Source organism: Phascolarctos cinereus, unplaced genomic scaffold (assembly GCF_003287225.1).
Source record: "Phascolarctos cinereus isolate Bilbo 61053 unplaced genomic scaffold, phaCin_HiC Scaffold_4;HRSCAF=312, whole genome shotgun sequence".
Taxonomy (NCBI): domain Eukaryota; kingdom Metazoa; phylum Chordata; class Mammalia; order Diprotodontia; family Phascolarctidae; genus Phascolarctos; species Phascolarctos cinereus.
The window spans coordinates 595,006,309-595,025,104 of record NW_027555847.1 but is presented as its reverse complement, the minus strand read 5'-3'; the positions used below and the strand labels follow the sequence as shown (position 1 = coordinate 595,025,104).

The window sequence follows — 18,796 nt, the reverse complement described above, 5'->3', positions numbered from 1 at the left end:
AGAAACATAGGTTGGAGTTATAGCGTGAAGGATTTTAAATGGCAGAGAGGTTTCTTTATTTCTAGCAGCAACAGGAAGTCACTGAAGTTTCTTGAGTGAAGGACTGATGTAGTGAGATTTGTGCTTCAATAATCAGTCTGGCAGCCATGTGGAGGCTGAATTAGCGAGAGGAGAGGCTGTTTGCGGGAAGTCTATATATAGCAGGTTTTTGAAATAGTCTAGATGAGAGTCTGAAGTGGAATAGTTGTGTAGATGAGGGAGTTGTTGAAGGACCCATTCATTCAACACCTTTAACCCTTACCCCTCTCCAAAATAAAAGCAAAACTCCAGAAATCTCTTTAAAAATGAAATTCCCTGCCTAGAGCAAAGGAGATTGAATATTTGTCTTATACATACACACATATGTAGATAGATAGGTAGATAGATAGGTGATAGATAGATACATAGATAGATAAAAAGATAATTCTCCATTTCCCACCCACCACTACTACTGGATATTAATTAATCTGAGCAACCAACCCTGATATTAACCAAACATCCTTAGTGATAGATTTCACTTTAGTTCCCTTTTCTGCTCAGTTATAATCTTCTGACTTCTAACTGACTCAAAAGAAAGATGGTGAATTTTGGACAAGATAATGCAAAGGCCATTGGATTGGGTCACTTCAAACATTCTCTTTCTTTATAGGATCACAAAGTGTATAAAACCAAATTGTGAGATGAAGTTCCTTTAAAAGATTTTCTTTTTCAATTGTCCTTAAAGAGCAGAAGTACATATCTCTTTCATGTGAGTACAATTTGCTATAAATACCAAATACATTTATCTGAAAATAACTCTCCCACTCCAGTGTTCACTCTGGAAGGTGAGAATGCTTTATGCTATGATTCCTTTTTTCACCTCTTGAGAAGTGAGAGCTTTCTTCCTTGCTTGTTAAATGAGTATTGTGTTTGCCTAGGTTTATTTTCAGAAAATTTCTCAACTTTTATACAGTATATACCTGCTGGTTGCTGTAATAACATATCTCTTATCCTTGGATGACTAGGAAATTGATTCAAATAAGCTGTTGTTTTAATTCTGAAGACATATTTGTTTGCTTTAACTAACAGCTTCAAATGCATAAGATTTAAAAGCAGCGCAGTATGCAAGAGTCTCATTATGGGCATCTGCTTGTTAATAAGAAGTAAAAATGAAGTTCTGAAAGCAGGGGGAAAATTGAATTTGTCTGATACTACAGAAAGTAGAAAACCAGCTGCTTTAAAATAGAAAAAAAAAGCACTCTGACTTTGCTGCTGCTGCAAATGACTATAAATGGATTTTCTTTTTTTAGATTTTTGAGCTTAAAGAGACACTCAAACAACAACATTATGGCAAAAGCCCACTGCCTCCTCAGCAGTGTAAAGAAATAGCTACAAAGGTCTTAATTGACTTGGAGCTGGGGAAGACCCCTTATTCCATGGCAATGGAGGAAGATGTGTTTTGACCTCCCAGGTTGAAACTCTGAATGTATTTTCCCATATAACAAGCAAGTCAAAAAGACCATTAGCCTTTTTTTTTTCTTGAGTTTTTTCAGGATCTCTCTTTCTTCTTGGGTTTCAAAGTTATGATGGCTACCTATAGTTCCATGCTATTGCTCATGATAGAGGAAGAAAAGGAAAAAGTTTTTACTACATTTTGGGGACTTGGTGCCCTATATAATATCAATTTTGGGTATATGAGTTCTTTCCTACTTCTTCTAGGGGTGTTCTCTCTTACTTTTCTGTGGTTTTCCCTCTTAAAATGTCTAAGTGAGTGAAAAGACAATGATTTGCATAGTTAAATCACCATTTCTGTGTGAAAGTTCTCTGATGGGATGGTTTTCAAAAAAACCTGGAAAGACTAATATGAACTGATGCAGAGTGAAGCAAGCAGAACCAGGAGAACATTGTACACAATAATAGTTAATGACTTAGCTATTCTTAGCAATACAATGATCCAAGACAATCCCAAAAGACTCATGATGAAAAATGCATTTCACCTCCAGAGAAAGAATGGGTGGTGTCTAAATACAGACCAAAGCATATTATTTTTCACTTTCTTTTTTCTTTCCCCTTTTAATTTTTGGTTCTAGTTTTCTTATACAAAATGACTAATATAGAAATACGTTTTACATGATTGCACGTGTATAACCTATATCAGATTGCTTATCATCTCAGGGAAAGGGGAAGAGAGGGAGAAGGGATAGAATTTGGAACTCAAAACTTTTAATAAAATGAATACTAAAAAAGTTTTTACATGTAATTGGGGGAATAAAATATTATTTAAAAAAACAAAGTTCTCTGAGGCAAGGATGTATAGTTGTGATTCTATCATGATTATTCCTCTCAGTCAGGGATGAGGTACCCATGGAATTCCCTGACAAGAGGAAATCGATTACTGTTACATCTGGGAGTGGAGGGAGCAATGTGAAGACAAAAGTTTCTTTGCTTCCTCTTCCCATGCCATTGAAAGAGATTTCCATTCAACTCTTTCCCCCTATGTGGCCACAAGCTAAGCAGCAGGAATAAAGACCAAAGCTGACTGCTTGCCGGTGCTGCTAATGCCCCCATTGCCACTGAGACACTGTTGCCTGAGATAGGACAGATCCTAGAAAGCTGTGATGGCTGAGGCGGAAAACTTGGGATGGAGATAAGACCAAGATGCTGTGATGATCAGACAGACAGACCATCAAGCAGAAACAGAGACAGTGTTTTAACTATGTTGACCATGTGGATTGTTTGTGTAAAGATAAAGAGTCAGTCCAACTGAAAGCCATTTCCCTGGCACAGGGCAGGGGCAGAGCCAATCAGAGATTTTCCTATAATTTCCAAATAATTTGGAGCAGTATTTCCTTTATAAACCCATAAAATCAATGTTGAATCAGGACCAGCACCTGCTACTATGAGGGAGATGTATGCTAATTATTTGTTCACTGAACATATGCTGGTAAGCAGTGGGGATTATCTTTAAACTCTCCCTATCTACTGGTATCTTCCTTACTGTCTACAAACACACCCACACCTTCTTTATCCTCAAAAAATCTTCTTGATCCATCCATCCCCACTAACTCTCATCCCACATATCTTCTCCCTGTTGTGGCTAAACTCCCTGAGAAGACCATCTGTAACAGACGCCTTCACTTTCTTTCTTCTCATTCTTTTTTCAGTTCTTTATAGTCTTTTTCCAACCTTATCAGTTCCTCTGAAACTGCTCTTTCCAAAGTTACCAGTGATCTCCAAGCTGTCAAATCTAATAGCTTTTTCTCCACTCTCCTCCTTGACCTCTCTGCAGCCACCCACGCTATTGAGTACCCACTTCTCCATGATGTTTTCTTCTCCCTAAGTTTTGGTGCTGTTACTCTTTCCTGGTACACCTCCTACTTGTCTCACTCCTCACTCTCAGACTCCCTTGCTGGATTTTTGTCCATGTCACTCCTACTAAAAATAGGTGTCTGCCCTGGCCCATTTTCTCTTCTTCCATTATAACATTTCACTTGGTAATTTCATCAGCTCCCAAGGATTCAATTATCATCTCTACACAAATGATTTTCAGATCTATTTTTCCAGCCCTAACCTCTCTCCTGACCTCCAGTTTTGCATCTCCAACTGTATATTGGACACCTCAAACTGGATGTCCTTTAGATAATACTAAACTCAACATATCTAAAACAGACTTCATTCTCCCCCCCACCCCCCAATTCTTGCCTCTTCCTAACTTCCCTATGACTGTTGTGGTTACTACTGTCCTAACAGTCACATAGATTCAAAATTTAAGGGTCATCCTAGACTCTTCACTCCTTCTCATCCTCTCACTCCACCCTCAACCACTGCCCCCCCCTCCCCCAATCACTTAACACAGTTACTGGAGCACAGCAGGTCCTACTGACCTGACTTACTGAAGAGAGAACGAAACTATTTGGCTAGTGGCTTCAGCATAGTGCCACCTGCTGGCAAAATTTTATACTACTGTCCATTCCAGGTTAACTCCTTAATTAGTAAAAGGACAATATGCACCTATACAGGCTTGTAGAAAAAGAGAACACAATTTGGGTATGGGCTCCTGCTGCTATTGCAGTACTTTGAATGGGACCCAGTTCATCCACCAAGTATAATCTATCAATTGTAAGCACTTACTATGTACAAGGCAGTGTGTTCCACAACAGGGAAACAAAGAAAAGGTAACATAGATCCTGTACTGCTCTCACACATGTAATCTTTTCCCATGCTAAAATAGAAGGAAAAACAAATAATCCAGAAGCAACTCTGATCTAGCTCTTACACTCCACATCTGGTCTAGTCACAGGGTAGTTATAAAAGTAGCTTTGCTGATTATTTCACTGAGTATATTTGTAAACACACACACACACACACACACACACACACACACACACACACACACACACACACACACACAACCCCTGAATATATATGAAGCAAGAGGCAATAGTGAATAGAAGGCCAATCTAAGAATCCTGCCTCTGGCATGTACTATAGCAGCTATTTGACTGTGGGCATGTGATTTAAGCTCTTAGTGTTCCAGGTAATTTTGTAAGTCACAAAGGAATTACTGATCTACATTGGTGAAAAGAGATTCCAAAAAGGGTTCTCTCTAACAAATGAAATCTGACTCTGTGTGCGTGTGTGTGTGTGTGTGTGTGTGTGTGTGTGTGTGTGTGTGTAGGTACATCTATTTGGGTGATGGGTTTCTTTTCAGTACAACTTGGCATTCCATTGGGTCCTGTTAACTCTTTATGGAAACCCCCTTCACCAATTCAAATTGGCATTACTCATTGGTAATTTAAAGGCTAAGGGAGTTGCCTAGGGGGTACTGGAGAGGATAAGGAACTTATCCATGGAAACACAGCTAGTATCTGTCAGGGGTCTTAGGTCTTCCTGACTCCAAGGCTGGACCTCTCTCCACTATACTACATTGTCTCTCAGATATATGGATAGATATATAATTAAATAGATAAATATATGCAAGCTTACAAACACACACATGAGAGCGTGCTTTATACCAATCGTCCTTAAATTTCTACATTCTTCAAACTGCCCAAGGGCACTTGCAAGTTGTCATGTCCTATGTTATTACTCTTAGGATACTTTGATGAAACCATTTCTCCATAGAGCCCATCCATGGAACAATACTGATTTTTACCACCGCTAAGTAATATTATTTTCTTTCTCCCCTTTTTAACTGCAAAATATCTGGCAAATAAAAAGCATAAAATAACTTTAAATCAGAACCATAATTACCCATTTTAACTGATTGATTCCAGTTTTGGGATCCTGTGATTGTGTGTGTTAGTGATTTAAAAGGGGAGCTGAGACCCTTGGCCAGTCTATTTTCCACTGGAGCATTTAAAAGCTTTTTGGAAATATAAAGCACTATGTAAATTTAGGTTACATGAAGTGATACCTAAAATATCCAAACTAGTCTAGGAATGTGGCAAATGAGATGGTAACTTCCAGATGTTTGAAAGTTATCTTGTTCAATGTTGAGACCTCTTAGTTTAAGCCATTTGTGGAAATCCATCTAAAATATGTTTTTAAAAAAGAAACTTTTAAAAAAGTTTCTTCTCTTAACAACTTAACCTTTACTTATAACTTAAGGGAATCCTTAGGAGCATCAGCAATTCACTTTCCTTTAGGTATAGCTTCAGACAATGTTGAAGTGTGATGCACACTAAATGGGCACTGATGGACAGAGAGAACCTGGAATTCTCTTTCTTGAAAAAAAAAATCCAACAGGATTATTGCCTTCTGTTGAATATAAATGCATACAAGAGGATAATTGACACATTTTTAATGCACAGAACTGAAGTTCAGAAAGAAACACAAATAAAGGAGACAGCTTTGAAAGTAACCCTACATTTATTGCATTTTTTAATAAAGCAAACTGTACATAAAAGATTTTCATTTTTACTTATAATCCTCTTAATCCTTTTCTGCTTGACTTTGCATAATTTTGCATGTTCATTAAATTCAGAATAAAAATACAATTTAAAATGTAAGGTTTGTGAAAAGGAAAAAAAAACCTGATAGCTTATTTTTTTACCCTTCTCTTTCTTATCCACGTGAATGAAGGGTGTGCATTTAGGAACACGGTCCTCATTCTGCACATTTAACTATGGAACCAAATGCTCTTGAAGCCCTTTGGCAAGGGGTTTTTCTTCCCTGAACAAAGTCTTCTTTATGATCTGTGTCTGAAGGCCTACACCATGACTTCTGGGTCATTGATGCCATGACAACCTCCCTGTCAGCTTCTCCTAGTGCCAGGACCTCATTTATAGACTTTGTTCATGAGGTGTGGAAGAGAGTCCTTCACCATTTCAAAAAACAGACATGAATCTATTTTGAGGAGGCCCTTCTTTAAACGAACAAATTCTTTGTTGTGATTATCCGAAGGATCCTTTGCAAAAGTAAGACTAGCCTTGATTTTCTGCAAGTTACCTTTGCTATTTGACTTCTAACAGAATTCTATGCACAAACAATATCTGAATCTGCATACATCTTTAAGGTGAAAAGGAAATTTAAAGGACTGTGTGATGGATGTCTGAGAGATCAACTTTCTTCTTCCTGCATTAGCATCTCCTACTGGCTATAACACCTAGTGAATAGCCTAAAAATCGGCGGGGGGGGGGGAACCTGTGACCTCAAGGCCACGTGTAGCTTCTAGGTCCTTGGGTGCAGCCTTTTGACTGAGTCCAAGTTTTACAGAACAAATACTTTTATCAAAGGAATTTGTTCCATGAAGTTGGGTTCAGTCAAAGGGCTTGAGGACCTAGAGGGCCACATGTGGCCTCAAGGCCACAGGCTCCCCACCCCTGGCCCTAAATCAATAAGGCAACACTGAGAGGCAGGAAGCTGTTGAAAATGGGACCAGACACAAATTCTGCTCCCTTAAGAGTAAGGTTTCAACACATTACTGATAGGAGAGTTTTGTTATGCTTTGTTAAGACTGTGAATCTAAAATATTCTTCTATCATAAGTATAAAACATGATGGAACCCATACAAAGATAATTTATCTGTCTATCCAGACATTGTTCTGTATTCTATAAGGAACCAATTAACATAAAATGTCTTTAAATGAGCTGTAATTATATTTTCTAATCACAAAATTTTTTCTTAAATTGTATCAGATCTTCAAGGAATAGCATATGTAAGAGTCTAAACTTAAATTCTAATGATCCCTATTATCTCTAGGACATGGTAACTCATCTATTTGGCATTTAAGGTCCTTCCCACACTGACTCCAACTTACCTTTCCAGCCTTTTTATACAGTACTCCCTTTCCTGAACTCCATAATCTAGCCAAACTGACTTTCTTGATGCTCGTCATCCATGTAATACTGCTTCCCATCCCTATTCCTTTGTGCAAACTACTCTCCACACCTGGAATAAAATCCCTTTTTACCTCTATCTCTTCGACTGTTTTCCTTCAAAGCTCAGAATAAGGGCTCCCCTCTGCCTAAGGACTTTCCTGGTCCCTTCAGCAGCTTTTCACCATCAATGACACTCTATTTTGTATATATGTACACATATGGTTGCTCCCCATCAAATGTAAATCCCCTAAAGGGGGCTGTTTCATTGTCGTTTTAGTGCTGAATTACTTCATTAATGCTTGTGATTGATGTATATAAACCTAAGAGTACTTGATTCACAAGCACCATGGACCTTTTATACTGCTAATGAAACTGTTCAGAAAATTAGCTGCTCACAAGTTGAGTTTTCTAAAAAAGTCACCAAATTGATCTGAAGATTCTGGGTTTATGGTTGTTTTTCCATGGGTTAATAATAATAGTTTGACATTTAGACAGCACTTTAAAGTTTGCAGATGCTTAGCATATTTATCCCATCTAGCCATCTGCTTGTATATCGTTTATCTGACTTGATTGTTTGGAAAGGCAGCATGGTCTTTTCCAAAGAAAGAGTAGTGATTCTGGAGTGGGAAGATTGGGGTTCGAATTAACATCTAGGATCACATAGCTAATATGTGTTAGAGGGGAGATTTGAATCCAGCTCCAGGTCTTTATACTTCCAAATGTTATACTCTATGCACCACATCACACTTAGTTACTGCTACTTACCTCAACCAAGCGCTATGCCCACAATAAGCCACAATTTCCACATTTGTAAAAATAAGGGAGTTAGACTAGCTGATGATATCTACAGTCACTTGCAGCTTTCAAATCCTATGATTCTCTGAGAAAATAAGGCCACTTTTCAAAAAATATACCTGTCTTAGCCAAGTGCATTGACTGACTCATAAAAATTTTTGCTTTTTTCAATTAATATTGAGTCAGAAATAAGGGGATGTTTTTATTTTGAGACATCATAGATAGAGTGCGGGGCCTGAAATCTGGCAGACCTGAGTTCAAATGTGGCCTCAGACGTTTACCAGTTGTTTGACTCTAGACGAGTCATTTAACCTCTGTTTGCCTCAGTTTCCTCAATGGGGAAATGGGGAAAATAACAGCACTAATCTCACAGGGTTGATATGAGGATTCAGTGAGATAATAAATTGTAAAGCTCTTAAGCTCTTAGTACAAGGCCTGGCACATAGTAGGTGCTTATTCTCTTCTTAGTCATCTCCATATCTCTAGCAAAGTCAAAGTCATATATCCTCTTAGTAAGAGCCACACATTTATCTAGCCATGGTCTTGGTAAGAGAGATGAAGAAGGGATTATTTCCTACTAAGGAGCCTCTATATGCCTTATGATTAACAGGGCAGGGATATGTTAAGAAATGCTTGTTAATTTATGTTAACAGGGTAGTGTGAGACAAAGAAGAAAGAGGCTCTGAGGGGTAAGTTTGAGATAATAACAGGGAAATCCTGTTGGTAGACTGGAAGCCCTGGTAGCTTCCACTCACATACACCCTCCATGATGGAAAGTCTTGTGGTATAAAGATGAAGGCCTTCTGCTCCCTGTCTCTCCCCACCTCCACTTTAGTTCAGGATGTTTGAAATATCATTTTAGCTGGCTGTGAATGCCAAGCTTACCCCTCTCTCTATAGCCAGAGAACATTTTAATTGCCTTTAGGTGTGCAAGTAGGTGACACCCTGTAGAGCGGTCCTGGGCCCTTTTGAATACCCTCCTAGGCTAAAGGTGCTCTAGTTTCGCCATATTTACTTGTCTAGTAACTTGATAATGACATGTCCCAACACTGAGAATGGTTTAAAATTGGAATTGGCTGCTGCTGGAGAGTTAGAGAGGTAGGCCTTTTTCCACAGTCAGTGGTTTCACTATCCATCTATAGGTTCTATCTACAAGTCCCAATGCTTAAGCTACTGGACCTCTGAGCACCAGGTAAGTGAGATGTTGATGTAGCTGTAAAATTACTAAATAGAATCTGCTTCAGCCTATTTCCTTCTTTAAATCATGCTCACAACTCATTCTTACGTGACTGAAAATAAACCTTTCCCCAAAACTAGGTTTTTTCTTAGGGGAACAATCTCAAATGTCCATGATGGTGAGATTTTTGTCTTCCTAGATGTCCCCTAAATATTTCTGACATTAAGTGATTTTGAGAACTAGGCTAACCAGTTAAATCATTGTTTAAATGCACTTAAAGCAGTGTTTTCTATCACCTTGATGACCAAATAAAAATGTACAATTAATGCAATGCCTCCTGCACCATCGGAAATAAGGACATTTAAAAATTGCTGAACTACCCACATCAGAGTCAATGAGGTTGTCTTATAATCAAAACTATCTCAGATCAGATCAACCCATTCAAGGCCAGACTTTGAGGAAATTAAAAGGGATAAAGAAAAACAATTTAGCTCAGCATCTAGAACCCTATCTTTGGCTAATTACTGAGGGGCCACTAGGTAACACAGTGAATAGATTGCTATACCTGGGAGTCAGGAAGACCTGAGCACAAGTACAGGCTTAGGCACTTACTAGCTGTGTGACCCTGGTCAGGTCACTTAACTTCTGTTTGTCTCAGTTTCCTCATCTCTAAAATAGGGATAATATACACCTACCTACCAGGATTGTTGCAAGGAACAAATGAGATAATTGTACAGTGCTTAGCACAGTGTCTGGCACACAGCAAGCACTATATAAGTATAATCATTATTATTAGTGATGAATGTTCCCAGGTACTATCTGTTTTGGGTCCAGTAGGACTGGCCCAGGAATTCTTTCATTACTCTGTCCCTGCCTCTCCACGGCTACCATTTTGAGTTCCTGTAGGTCCAGGCCAAGCCCTCTAGGTACTTCTCACTGTTCTAAGACTCCTTTAGCTCTCCAGGGCACTTCACTACCAGGCTCCCTTCAGTGTGGGGATTCCATCCAAGAAATATTGAGTTAATGTGTGTTTCACTGGCTTCTCCCCCATCCCTACCTTCCATCTTCTACCTCCCACCTGTCATTGTCTGGCTATCCTTTCTCCTCTCAGTTCTTGCCTCCTTTGAACTCTCTGGGTTTTAGGGGCTGAGTCCAAGGTTATAGCCTAGGTTTATGATCCAGTCATGATTCAAGCAAATATTCTCAATCTGGTGTCAAATAAAGCTGCCCGAGTTAAGGAAAAGATATTTGCTTCGTTGAGGAGTTAACCTTGTCAAGGCAACTGACATCTTCTTAAAGAAATATTACTAATGGCACAACCATATCCTCCTCTGTAGAAGAAATGTAGACATCTAAATTTTATTTAGGGAGTTTAAAACCAAAGATACTGCCAGGGTACAACACACTGTCTATAAAATAATGACAATAATTACATAATAGTGACAATAACTAGCATTTATGTCAGATTATAAGATTTATAAAGCACTCTTCTATATACATGATGTTTCCTGTATTATCTCATTTGACCCTCACAACAACCTTGCTGGGTAAGCATTATAAATGTTATTATCCCCACGTGTAGACAAGAAGGCAACTAGGAGACACAGTGAATAGAGTGCCAGACCTGAAGTCAGGAAGACTCATCTTCCTGAGTCCAAATCTGACCTCATGAGAACTGTGTGACCCTGGAAAAGTCACTTAACCCTATTTGACTCAGTTTCCTCATCTGCAAAATGAGCTGGAGAAGGAAATAGCACAACACTCCAGTATCTTTGCCAAGAAAACCCCAAATGGGGTCGTGAAGAGTCAGACACAACTGAAATGACTGAACAACAACAAAAACAACAATAGATGACAAAAATTAAGGCTTTGAAAACTTAAGAAACTTGCCCAGGATCATAAGGCTAATTAGTGTTTGCTGCAGGATTTAAATGCATGTTTTCCTGACTAAAGAACAACACTCCCTGAAGACCATAAACACACTAGGATATTTAGAATCACTGTCTCATTTCAGCATTCCTTGGCCCCAGCTAGAAGTGCTCCCTCTCCAGCCCCGCTGCATTTGGACGTTTTATCATTTAAAGAAAAAAAAAAGCTTAGAGGAGTCAGGATACCTTTTCAGCTATCTAAAGGGCTGTTATGTGGAAGAGGGAGAAGACTTGTTCTGCTTTGTGTGACCGTGGGAGCCCATTGGAAAAGACTCGTTTACTCCAAAATCATCAAGCTGGTATTTGGGAGATTTAATTGACTAAAGCACACTGAATTTGCAGATGACACAAAGCTGAAAGGGTAACCAGCACAATGTATGATAGACCAAGTTTCCAAAAAGATGTCAGAACATGAGGAACTTGGGCCTAATTGAATAAGATGACTTTAATATGAGTAAATTTAAAGTTGACACAGGTTCAAAAAAAATCAGCTTCATAAGTATAGATGTGTATAGAGAGAGGGTATTCATCCTCTGCTCATGCTTTCACTCTTGGCCTAGCTCTAGACACATCTGTGCTTACAAGTATATTACTGGGGAGGGGAGGCTATACAGCAATTCAAATGAAAAGTTTTAAGTGGATTGCAAGATCAGTTTGAGGGAACAGGGTGATGTGGCAGCCAAAGAAGCCAGTAGAATCTTGTGCTGCAATAATAATTATTATAACTAATATTTCTATAGTGCTTTAAAGTTTGCAAATTGCTTTATATAATATCCCATTTGACCCTCACAACAACCCTGGGAGGTAGGTGCTATTGTTATTGCCATTTTATAGAATGAGTAAACTGAGGAAAAGAGAGGTTAAGTGACTTGCCCAGCATCACACAGCTAGTAAGTGCCTGAGACTGGATTTGAACTCAGATTTTCTTGACTCCAACACTCTATCCAATGATAGCACTACTGTGATCTACTCTGGGCAGACCACCTCTGGAGTAGTGTGTTCAGTCCTCAGTGTCACATTTAGGAAGTACATTGATAAGTCAGAGAGTGGCCAGAGAAGTAGAGCTTGAATAGCTAAGGTTTATGCTGCATAAGGGTCAGTCAAAGTGTAGAATTTTCAAAGAAGCAAATTTAGGCTTTATATAAGAAGAAAATGTCTTAACAATTAGAGCTACCCATGAGTGGCATGAGCTGCCTTAGGAGGGACTCAGCTCTCCCAATATAGAAGCTGGCTAACCACTCGGGAGATATGAGACAGGAGGGATTTTTGTTCAAGCACAGACAGGTTAGACAAGGTGGCCTTTGAGGACCCTTCTAACTCCTAGACTCTGTGATTCTATGGCTGAATCAGTTGCAAGCCAGTCATTCCGGGAGCTACAGAAGTGACTGATCAAGAAAGCCATTGAGTGGTGAGGGTCTTCATTACCAAGTCCTGACATTTTGTAAAGCACTAGGGAACAGCAAACAGTGACTTTTCACAGGATGACTGTCTGGGAGATTACTTTGACATTGACCCTTCAGAGGAGGTGGGAGGGGAAGCAGAAATTCCATCATCAGTAATATCTACATACAAAGATTTCTCCTGTGAGAGTGTTACCTCCACTCACCTTGTCACAGAAGACCTTGATCTGGCAGTACGCTCTGTGAATGGGTTTATTGCTTCGATTGTTGTAACTGTACGTGTCGATCTGAATCATCAGAGGAAGCCCTTTCACCCCTTTTTGGGAGGAGAAGTCTGTACTTAGGCAATTCACAGTGATGAAAATCTGAGGGGGGAGAGAGAGAAAGGGAGAAAGAGGAAGAGAGAGAGAATGCATAATGAGAGCACACCAGTTACCACAAAAAATACATACACATCCAACTCAAACTCAAAATGCTAGATAAATCTATGAGAGGCAGTATGTAATAGCGGATAGAGGACTGTCAGGAGGACCTGGGTTCAAAGTTCCACCTCAGACACTAATAGCTGCGTGATCCTGGGCAAATCACTTAATATCTCTGTGCCTCAGTTTCCTCATCTGCAAAATGAGGGGGTTGGACTTAACCTCTAAGATTCCTTCTATCTCTAAATCTGTTCTTAACATGGAGTCACCCCCAAGGGGTTTATAGATAGATTTTAGGGGGTCTCTGAACTTGAATGGAATTTAAAAACCCTACACCTTTACTCTTACTAACCTCTCAATTATTTAAAAATATTATTCTGAGAAAGGGTCCATGGGCTTCACAAGACTTCCAAAGGGGTCTGAGACAATTAAAAAGATTAAGAACTCCCACTCTAAATCTATGATTCTATGAATATGCTGGTATTCTAACTGTTTAACTTGATCTAAATGTTTAAGTTGGTCACAACAATCATAATGGCTGACATTTATACAGCTTATTTATTGACATTTGTTAAATACCTACTATGTGCCAGGAACACAACCCTGTACAAGCCAGATCCTATAAGTATTATCTTCTCCATTTTACAGATGAGGCTGTGACTTAAGAGAAAGAAAATAGTGTGGCAACTGGTCTGTAGCCACAGTCTAAGGCATGATTCGAACCCAAGTCTCTCTTGACTCCAAAATCTTTGTTCTTCCCAGCATGCTGTCCCTCTTAATAGGATAAGGTATCATATTTAAAAAGTTAATGCTCTAAAATAACAAATTCTCAAGGTTTCCCCCACCTCTCCCATCTTGGGTTTTTAAGCTGACAACAAAATAACAAAAATTCAATCTAAAATGCTTCTTTACACAGTATCATCAAGTTCATACTGATGGGGCTTTGGGGGGAGAAGAGAGGAAGAAGAAGAGAGGAAACAAGGAAGAAGTCATTTGTTTTATTAAAAAGCACCACAAATTATATTTTCTTTCACAGATGGATTCCAGTCCCAGCTTTGTGACCTTGAATAACCAGCTGTGTGATCTTGGGTAAAGCAATTATATTCTTAGAATATTATTTTGGGGTAGAGCAAGGATTGTTTTTGACCTTTTTTTTTCTGTCAGTGAAGCTCACTCTTGTTGTTCAGTTGTTTCAGATTTTTTGTGACCCCATTTGGGGTTTTCTTGGCAGAGATACTGGGTAGTTTACTATTTCCTTCTCCAGATCATTTTACAGATGAGGAAACTGAGGCAAAAAGGGTTAAGTGACTTGCCCAGAGTCACACAGCTAGTCAGTGTCTGAGGCCAGTTTTGCACTTATGAAGATGAGTCTTCCTGATTCCAAGCTCAATGCCCTATCCACTGAGCCATCTAGCTGCTCCTTGTGTAGCCTATAGATTCCTTTTCAAAATAAGGTTTTTAAATGCATAAAGACACCTATGATTGCAAAAAAACAAAAACAAAAACAATTGTATTGAAATGCAGTTATCAAAATGTTAAGACACACCATCAACAACAACCACCACCCTGGGTTAACAACCTCTAGTGGGGAGGCAAAAAACACTGGATTTGAGATCAAAGGACCTGGGTTCAAATCTTATCTCCGTCATCTGATGGGTAGGTGACTTGTGGGTGAATTATTTTATTTATCTAAGCCTCATCAGTTTCATTATCTGTAATATGAGGAAGTCCAATTATAAGACTCTTAAGGTCTCTTCCAGCCTTAAAACTAAGATCTGTAACATGAGAGCATTTGATGACATGATTTCTAAGATCTTTTCTATATCTTGATTCTATAAATTTATTTTTAAACCTTTAACTTGACAGCTCAGCTTTACTTGATTAGACCATATTTCATATTTTGTTATAAATAATCAGGGTAAGAAGAGAAATCTTAAGGCACTATATGTATTGTCATAATTATTAATAATAATAAAAAACATTTTCAATTCTTAAAATAAACTATTGATATTGTTGTAGTTCATAACTTGAAAATAAAGAAAAATATTCTGGTAATATGTGTTGCATGATTGAACACATACAACCTATGTAAAATAGCTTACTGTCTCAGGGAAGGGGGAGGTAAAAGAGAGAAAGAGAAAATTTGGGACTCAAAATTTGTTTAAAATGAATGTTAACAATTGTCTTTATATGTAACTGAGGAAACAATAATTTTATTTTAAAAAAGAAATAGTCTATAAATAAGGTTGTCAAGTGCAGCTAGGTGGTACAGTAGATAGAAAACTGGACTTGGAATCAGGAAGACTCATCTTTGTGAGTTCAAATCTGGACTCAGACACTTACCAGCTGTGTGACCCTGAGCAAGTCACTTAACCCTCTTTGTCTCAGTTCTCTCATCTGTAAAATGAACTGGAGAAGGAAATGGCAAACCACTCCAGTGTTGCCAAGAAAACCTTAAATGGGGTCATGAAGAGTCAGACACAACTGAAACAGCTCAACAACAAAAAGATTATCAAAACATATAGTTAATGTTATAAAAAACCACAAATAGCCCTAATTTAGAAATTTTAAGGCAAATAAATCCAGTTATGTATTCTTATGAATGACTGTTAGTAAATAAAGATTAAATATGGATAAAAACTAAATTTTGGCATCTTCCCACAAATGTTGCAGATGAAAACTTTGACATGTTAAAAGCAGACTGTGAGGAAAGAGTAACATTAAGGCAAAGTATACAGCAGAAAGAAGGCCAAACTTCAACTCAGAAGATCCAGGTTCAAGTCCTGACACCGACAGATACTTGAGAAAATTAATCTCTGTGAAGCTTAGTTTTCTCATGTATAAAATATTGACAATATTTGTACCACATACTTCACAGAGTTGTTTTACTGAGGATATTTCAAAAGAAAAAAAAGGTATTTTTAAAAAATGGCAAAAACAGTCCCTGCCTTCAAGGGGCTCATATTCTAAGGAACAACACGTAAATAAATAGACACCAGAAAGAGATTCCCTGACCCTCCCACACATACACACATACACACATCCGATATACTGGTGTGACTACTGATGTAGTCTGGTGGAGACAGAATTGGGTAACTTTAAAAATTAATTTGTATCTTTTGTACTCCTTAAAACACAGGGGCCCTTCAGGACCTGCCCTTATTTCTTTCCTTTTGTCCACATACTGTGCTCCCCCTCCCCCAATTAATTCTGTCAGATACCACAGTCCTTCAAGCAATCTGGAGTTCGATGACAGCCCTGAGGTGACCTCACCCAAAAGAGTGGCAGTTCTTTTTTCTTATTTGGGGGATCTTTTCTTAATAAGAATTCTGTAGTTTTCATTTCATTTCTTCAAATTTAGAGTAGGCTTATGAAAAATTATCAATGTGTGCTAAATGTAAAAATATCCAACTTTATTCCAAATTAAATCAAATGGGATAATATGTGTAAAGCAGTTAGCACAATCTATGTGAATACTTACTCCATTTTCCCCTCCCTTCCTCTTCCTTTCCCTTCCCTGCTTAACGTATAAAATGAAGATTCTTCACTAGGTTTTATAATCATTTTATGTTTCTCATAGTCCATGGAGGAGAGGAGTTTGAAAGTCATTGTATACCATTGCTAATAATAGCCCATGTCCTGCCTGAATTACTGTGATTTTTTATAAAAGGAATCTTTAATAAACCTGGATACAGTTTGGGGGACAGGAAATGGACTATTAAGTCCAGGTAAGAGATGATGAGTGCATAATTTAAGATGGTGGCTGTGTGAACTGAGAGAAGGGGACATATGGGAGAGACAATGTAAATGCAGAAATGACAAGATTTGGCAGTCTACTAGATCTCTGTGAGATAAATGAAAGTGGGAGGGAGGTTATCACTGAGGTTATGAACTTGAGTTACCGCAAGGATGGTTGAGAACCTGGGTGACAAAGAAGATGGGAGTGGCCTCAGCAATAAAAGGGAAGTTCAAAAGTTGGGAAGAGTTTGGGTCCTAGAGATTGTACACTATAATTACCAAAAAATGATCTATGCTCACAACAACATAAACTCAACTATATTCCACCTCACAAAATGGGAGTGTTTATGGAAAAAACTCACCAATCTTTTACTATATTATAAATAGGTAAATTTAAATTTTAAAAATTATGGGAACTAAGGGGTGGAAAGGCATGCCCACTTGAACCCCAAGCTGGACTCCCAGGGCATGTCTCTGGGAAAAATCCTTTGATCATGATTAACAGAAAAACATCAGAGGCAGGTAAAACACACTTGATCTCTCCTACCAGAACTTTGATTCTCCATAAATCAAGAAATCCAGGAATCCTATCAGTAAATCAACAAATATTTATTGAGTATTAGGATATACTCTCTACCTAAGGTCAGATGTTCAGAAGATCAGATGTAGAGAATATCTTCATGTAGTGGGGTCCACCTGTATTTTCATTTTGTTTTCAAAGAAAAGCAACCATCCGATTGCTTCAGCACTGAACCCAGTGACTTATACGGGGAAAGGCAGAATGTGTGGTGAAGAGGGGTGTCAGGCTAACCAGGTTATGACAGTGCCTGTCTTATAGCAAATCACCTAGTCCAGAGTTTCTCTAACTGGGGTTAACAATCCTTAAGAGCAATTCAGGAGGTCTCAGAGGCAAAAGCTGAGTTAGAATCCTATCATGTTGAGTGGCAGCCATGACTTAATGGATAGAGAGCTAGCCTCAGAAGATGTGGGTTTAAGTTCTGCCTATGACATAAACGGGCCATGGGATGCTGTACAAGTCAAGTCAACAAGCATGTGTAAAGCGCTGTGTGCCAGGCATTGTACTAAGCCCTGAGGATACAAAGAAAGCTACTCTCTTTTCTCAGTCCTCTGGGTCAGTGACTGCAGGGGGCCACTACAAGACCACAAGAACTGTCTTTTTTTTTTTTTAAGGCAATTGGGTTTAAGTGACTTGCCCAGGGTCACACAACTAGTAAATGTCAAGTGTTTGGTCTGAGGCCGGATTTGAACTCAGGCACTCCTGACTTCAGGGCTGTGCCACCTAGCTGCCCAAGAACTGTATTTCTGACCGTTGAACATCCATTCACCGTGTCAATGCCCTTTTCCCCTTGACGAGTTCCTTGTAGAAGCCTCCATTCTGGAGACACGTCCAGATCAGCCTTGCTTCATTTCCCTCTATGAGTGTTTCCAACTCACTAGACGTCACCACCATGTATTCTCATGGGTATCTTCTCCCAACCCACCTTTTCATCTCCCTTTTTTGTGTTGTCTTCCTCCGTTAGAATGTAAACTCCTTGACTGTCTTCCTTTTTGCTTTTATTTGTATTCCCAGAGCTTAGCACAGTGCTTGGGACATAGTAAACAATAAATGCTTATTGCCTACCCGCCTACCATATATAGCATGACCAGCAGGAGTGTGTAATCAACCAATTAGAGAGTCCTTTCCAACACAGCTAGCGCTCTCTTTACCCACTAGCATCCCAAACTCTGTCATTCTGCCCCTTCCCAGCAGCTCTTCTAATGCTCACGCTTTCTCCTTCTCCACCAGTTCTCAACTCCTCAGGACCAATTATAACCTAAACATGACCAAGGCACCTGTACCAGCAGCTCTATGGGCAAAGCCCTTTGGCTACAGTGTGCCCCATACCCTGTCCCTCAGATCACTTCTTGGCTGTAGCCTAGCATGCCCTCAGAGAGCAGAGTCTGTGCTTCAGGGCAGTGCCTACTGAGTTAGAG

General features: G+C 39.0%; 1 protein-coding gene across 3 annotated transcripts in view; it reads right to left on the bottom strand.

Moving 5' to 3' along the window:
• Positions 1 to 18,796, bottom strand: part of GRHL2 (grainyhead like transcription factor 2) — a 237,252-nt gene that overhangs the window by 41,313 nt on the left and 177,143 nt on the right. For all 3 annotated transcript variants that reach the window (XM_020969479.2, XM_020969495.2, XM_020969486.2), the window contains exon 9: positions 12,848 to 13,006. In XM_020969479.2, coding sequence (XP_020825138.2) covers positions 12,848 to 13,006 — 159 coding nt within the window. The remainder of the gene's footprint in view (positions 1 to 12,847; positions 13,007 to 18,796) is intronic.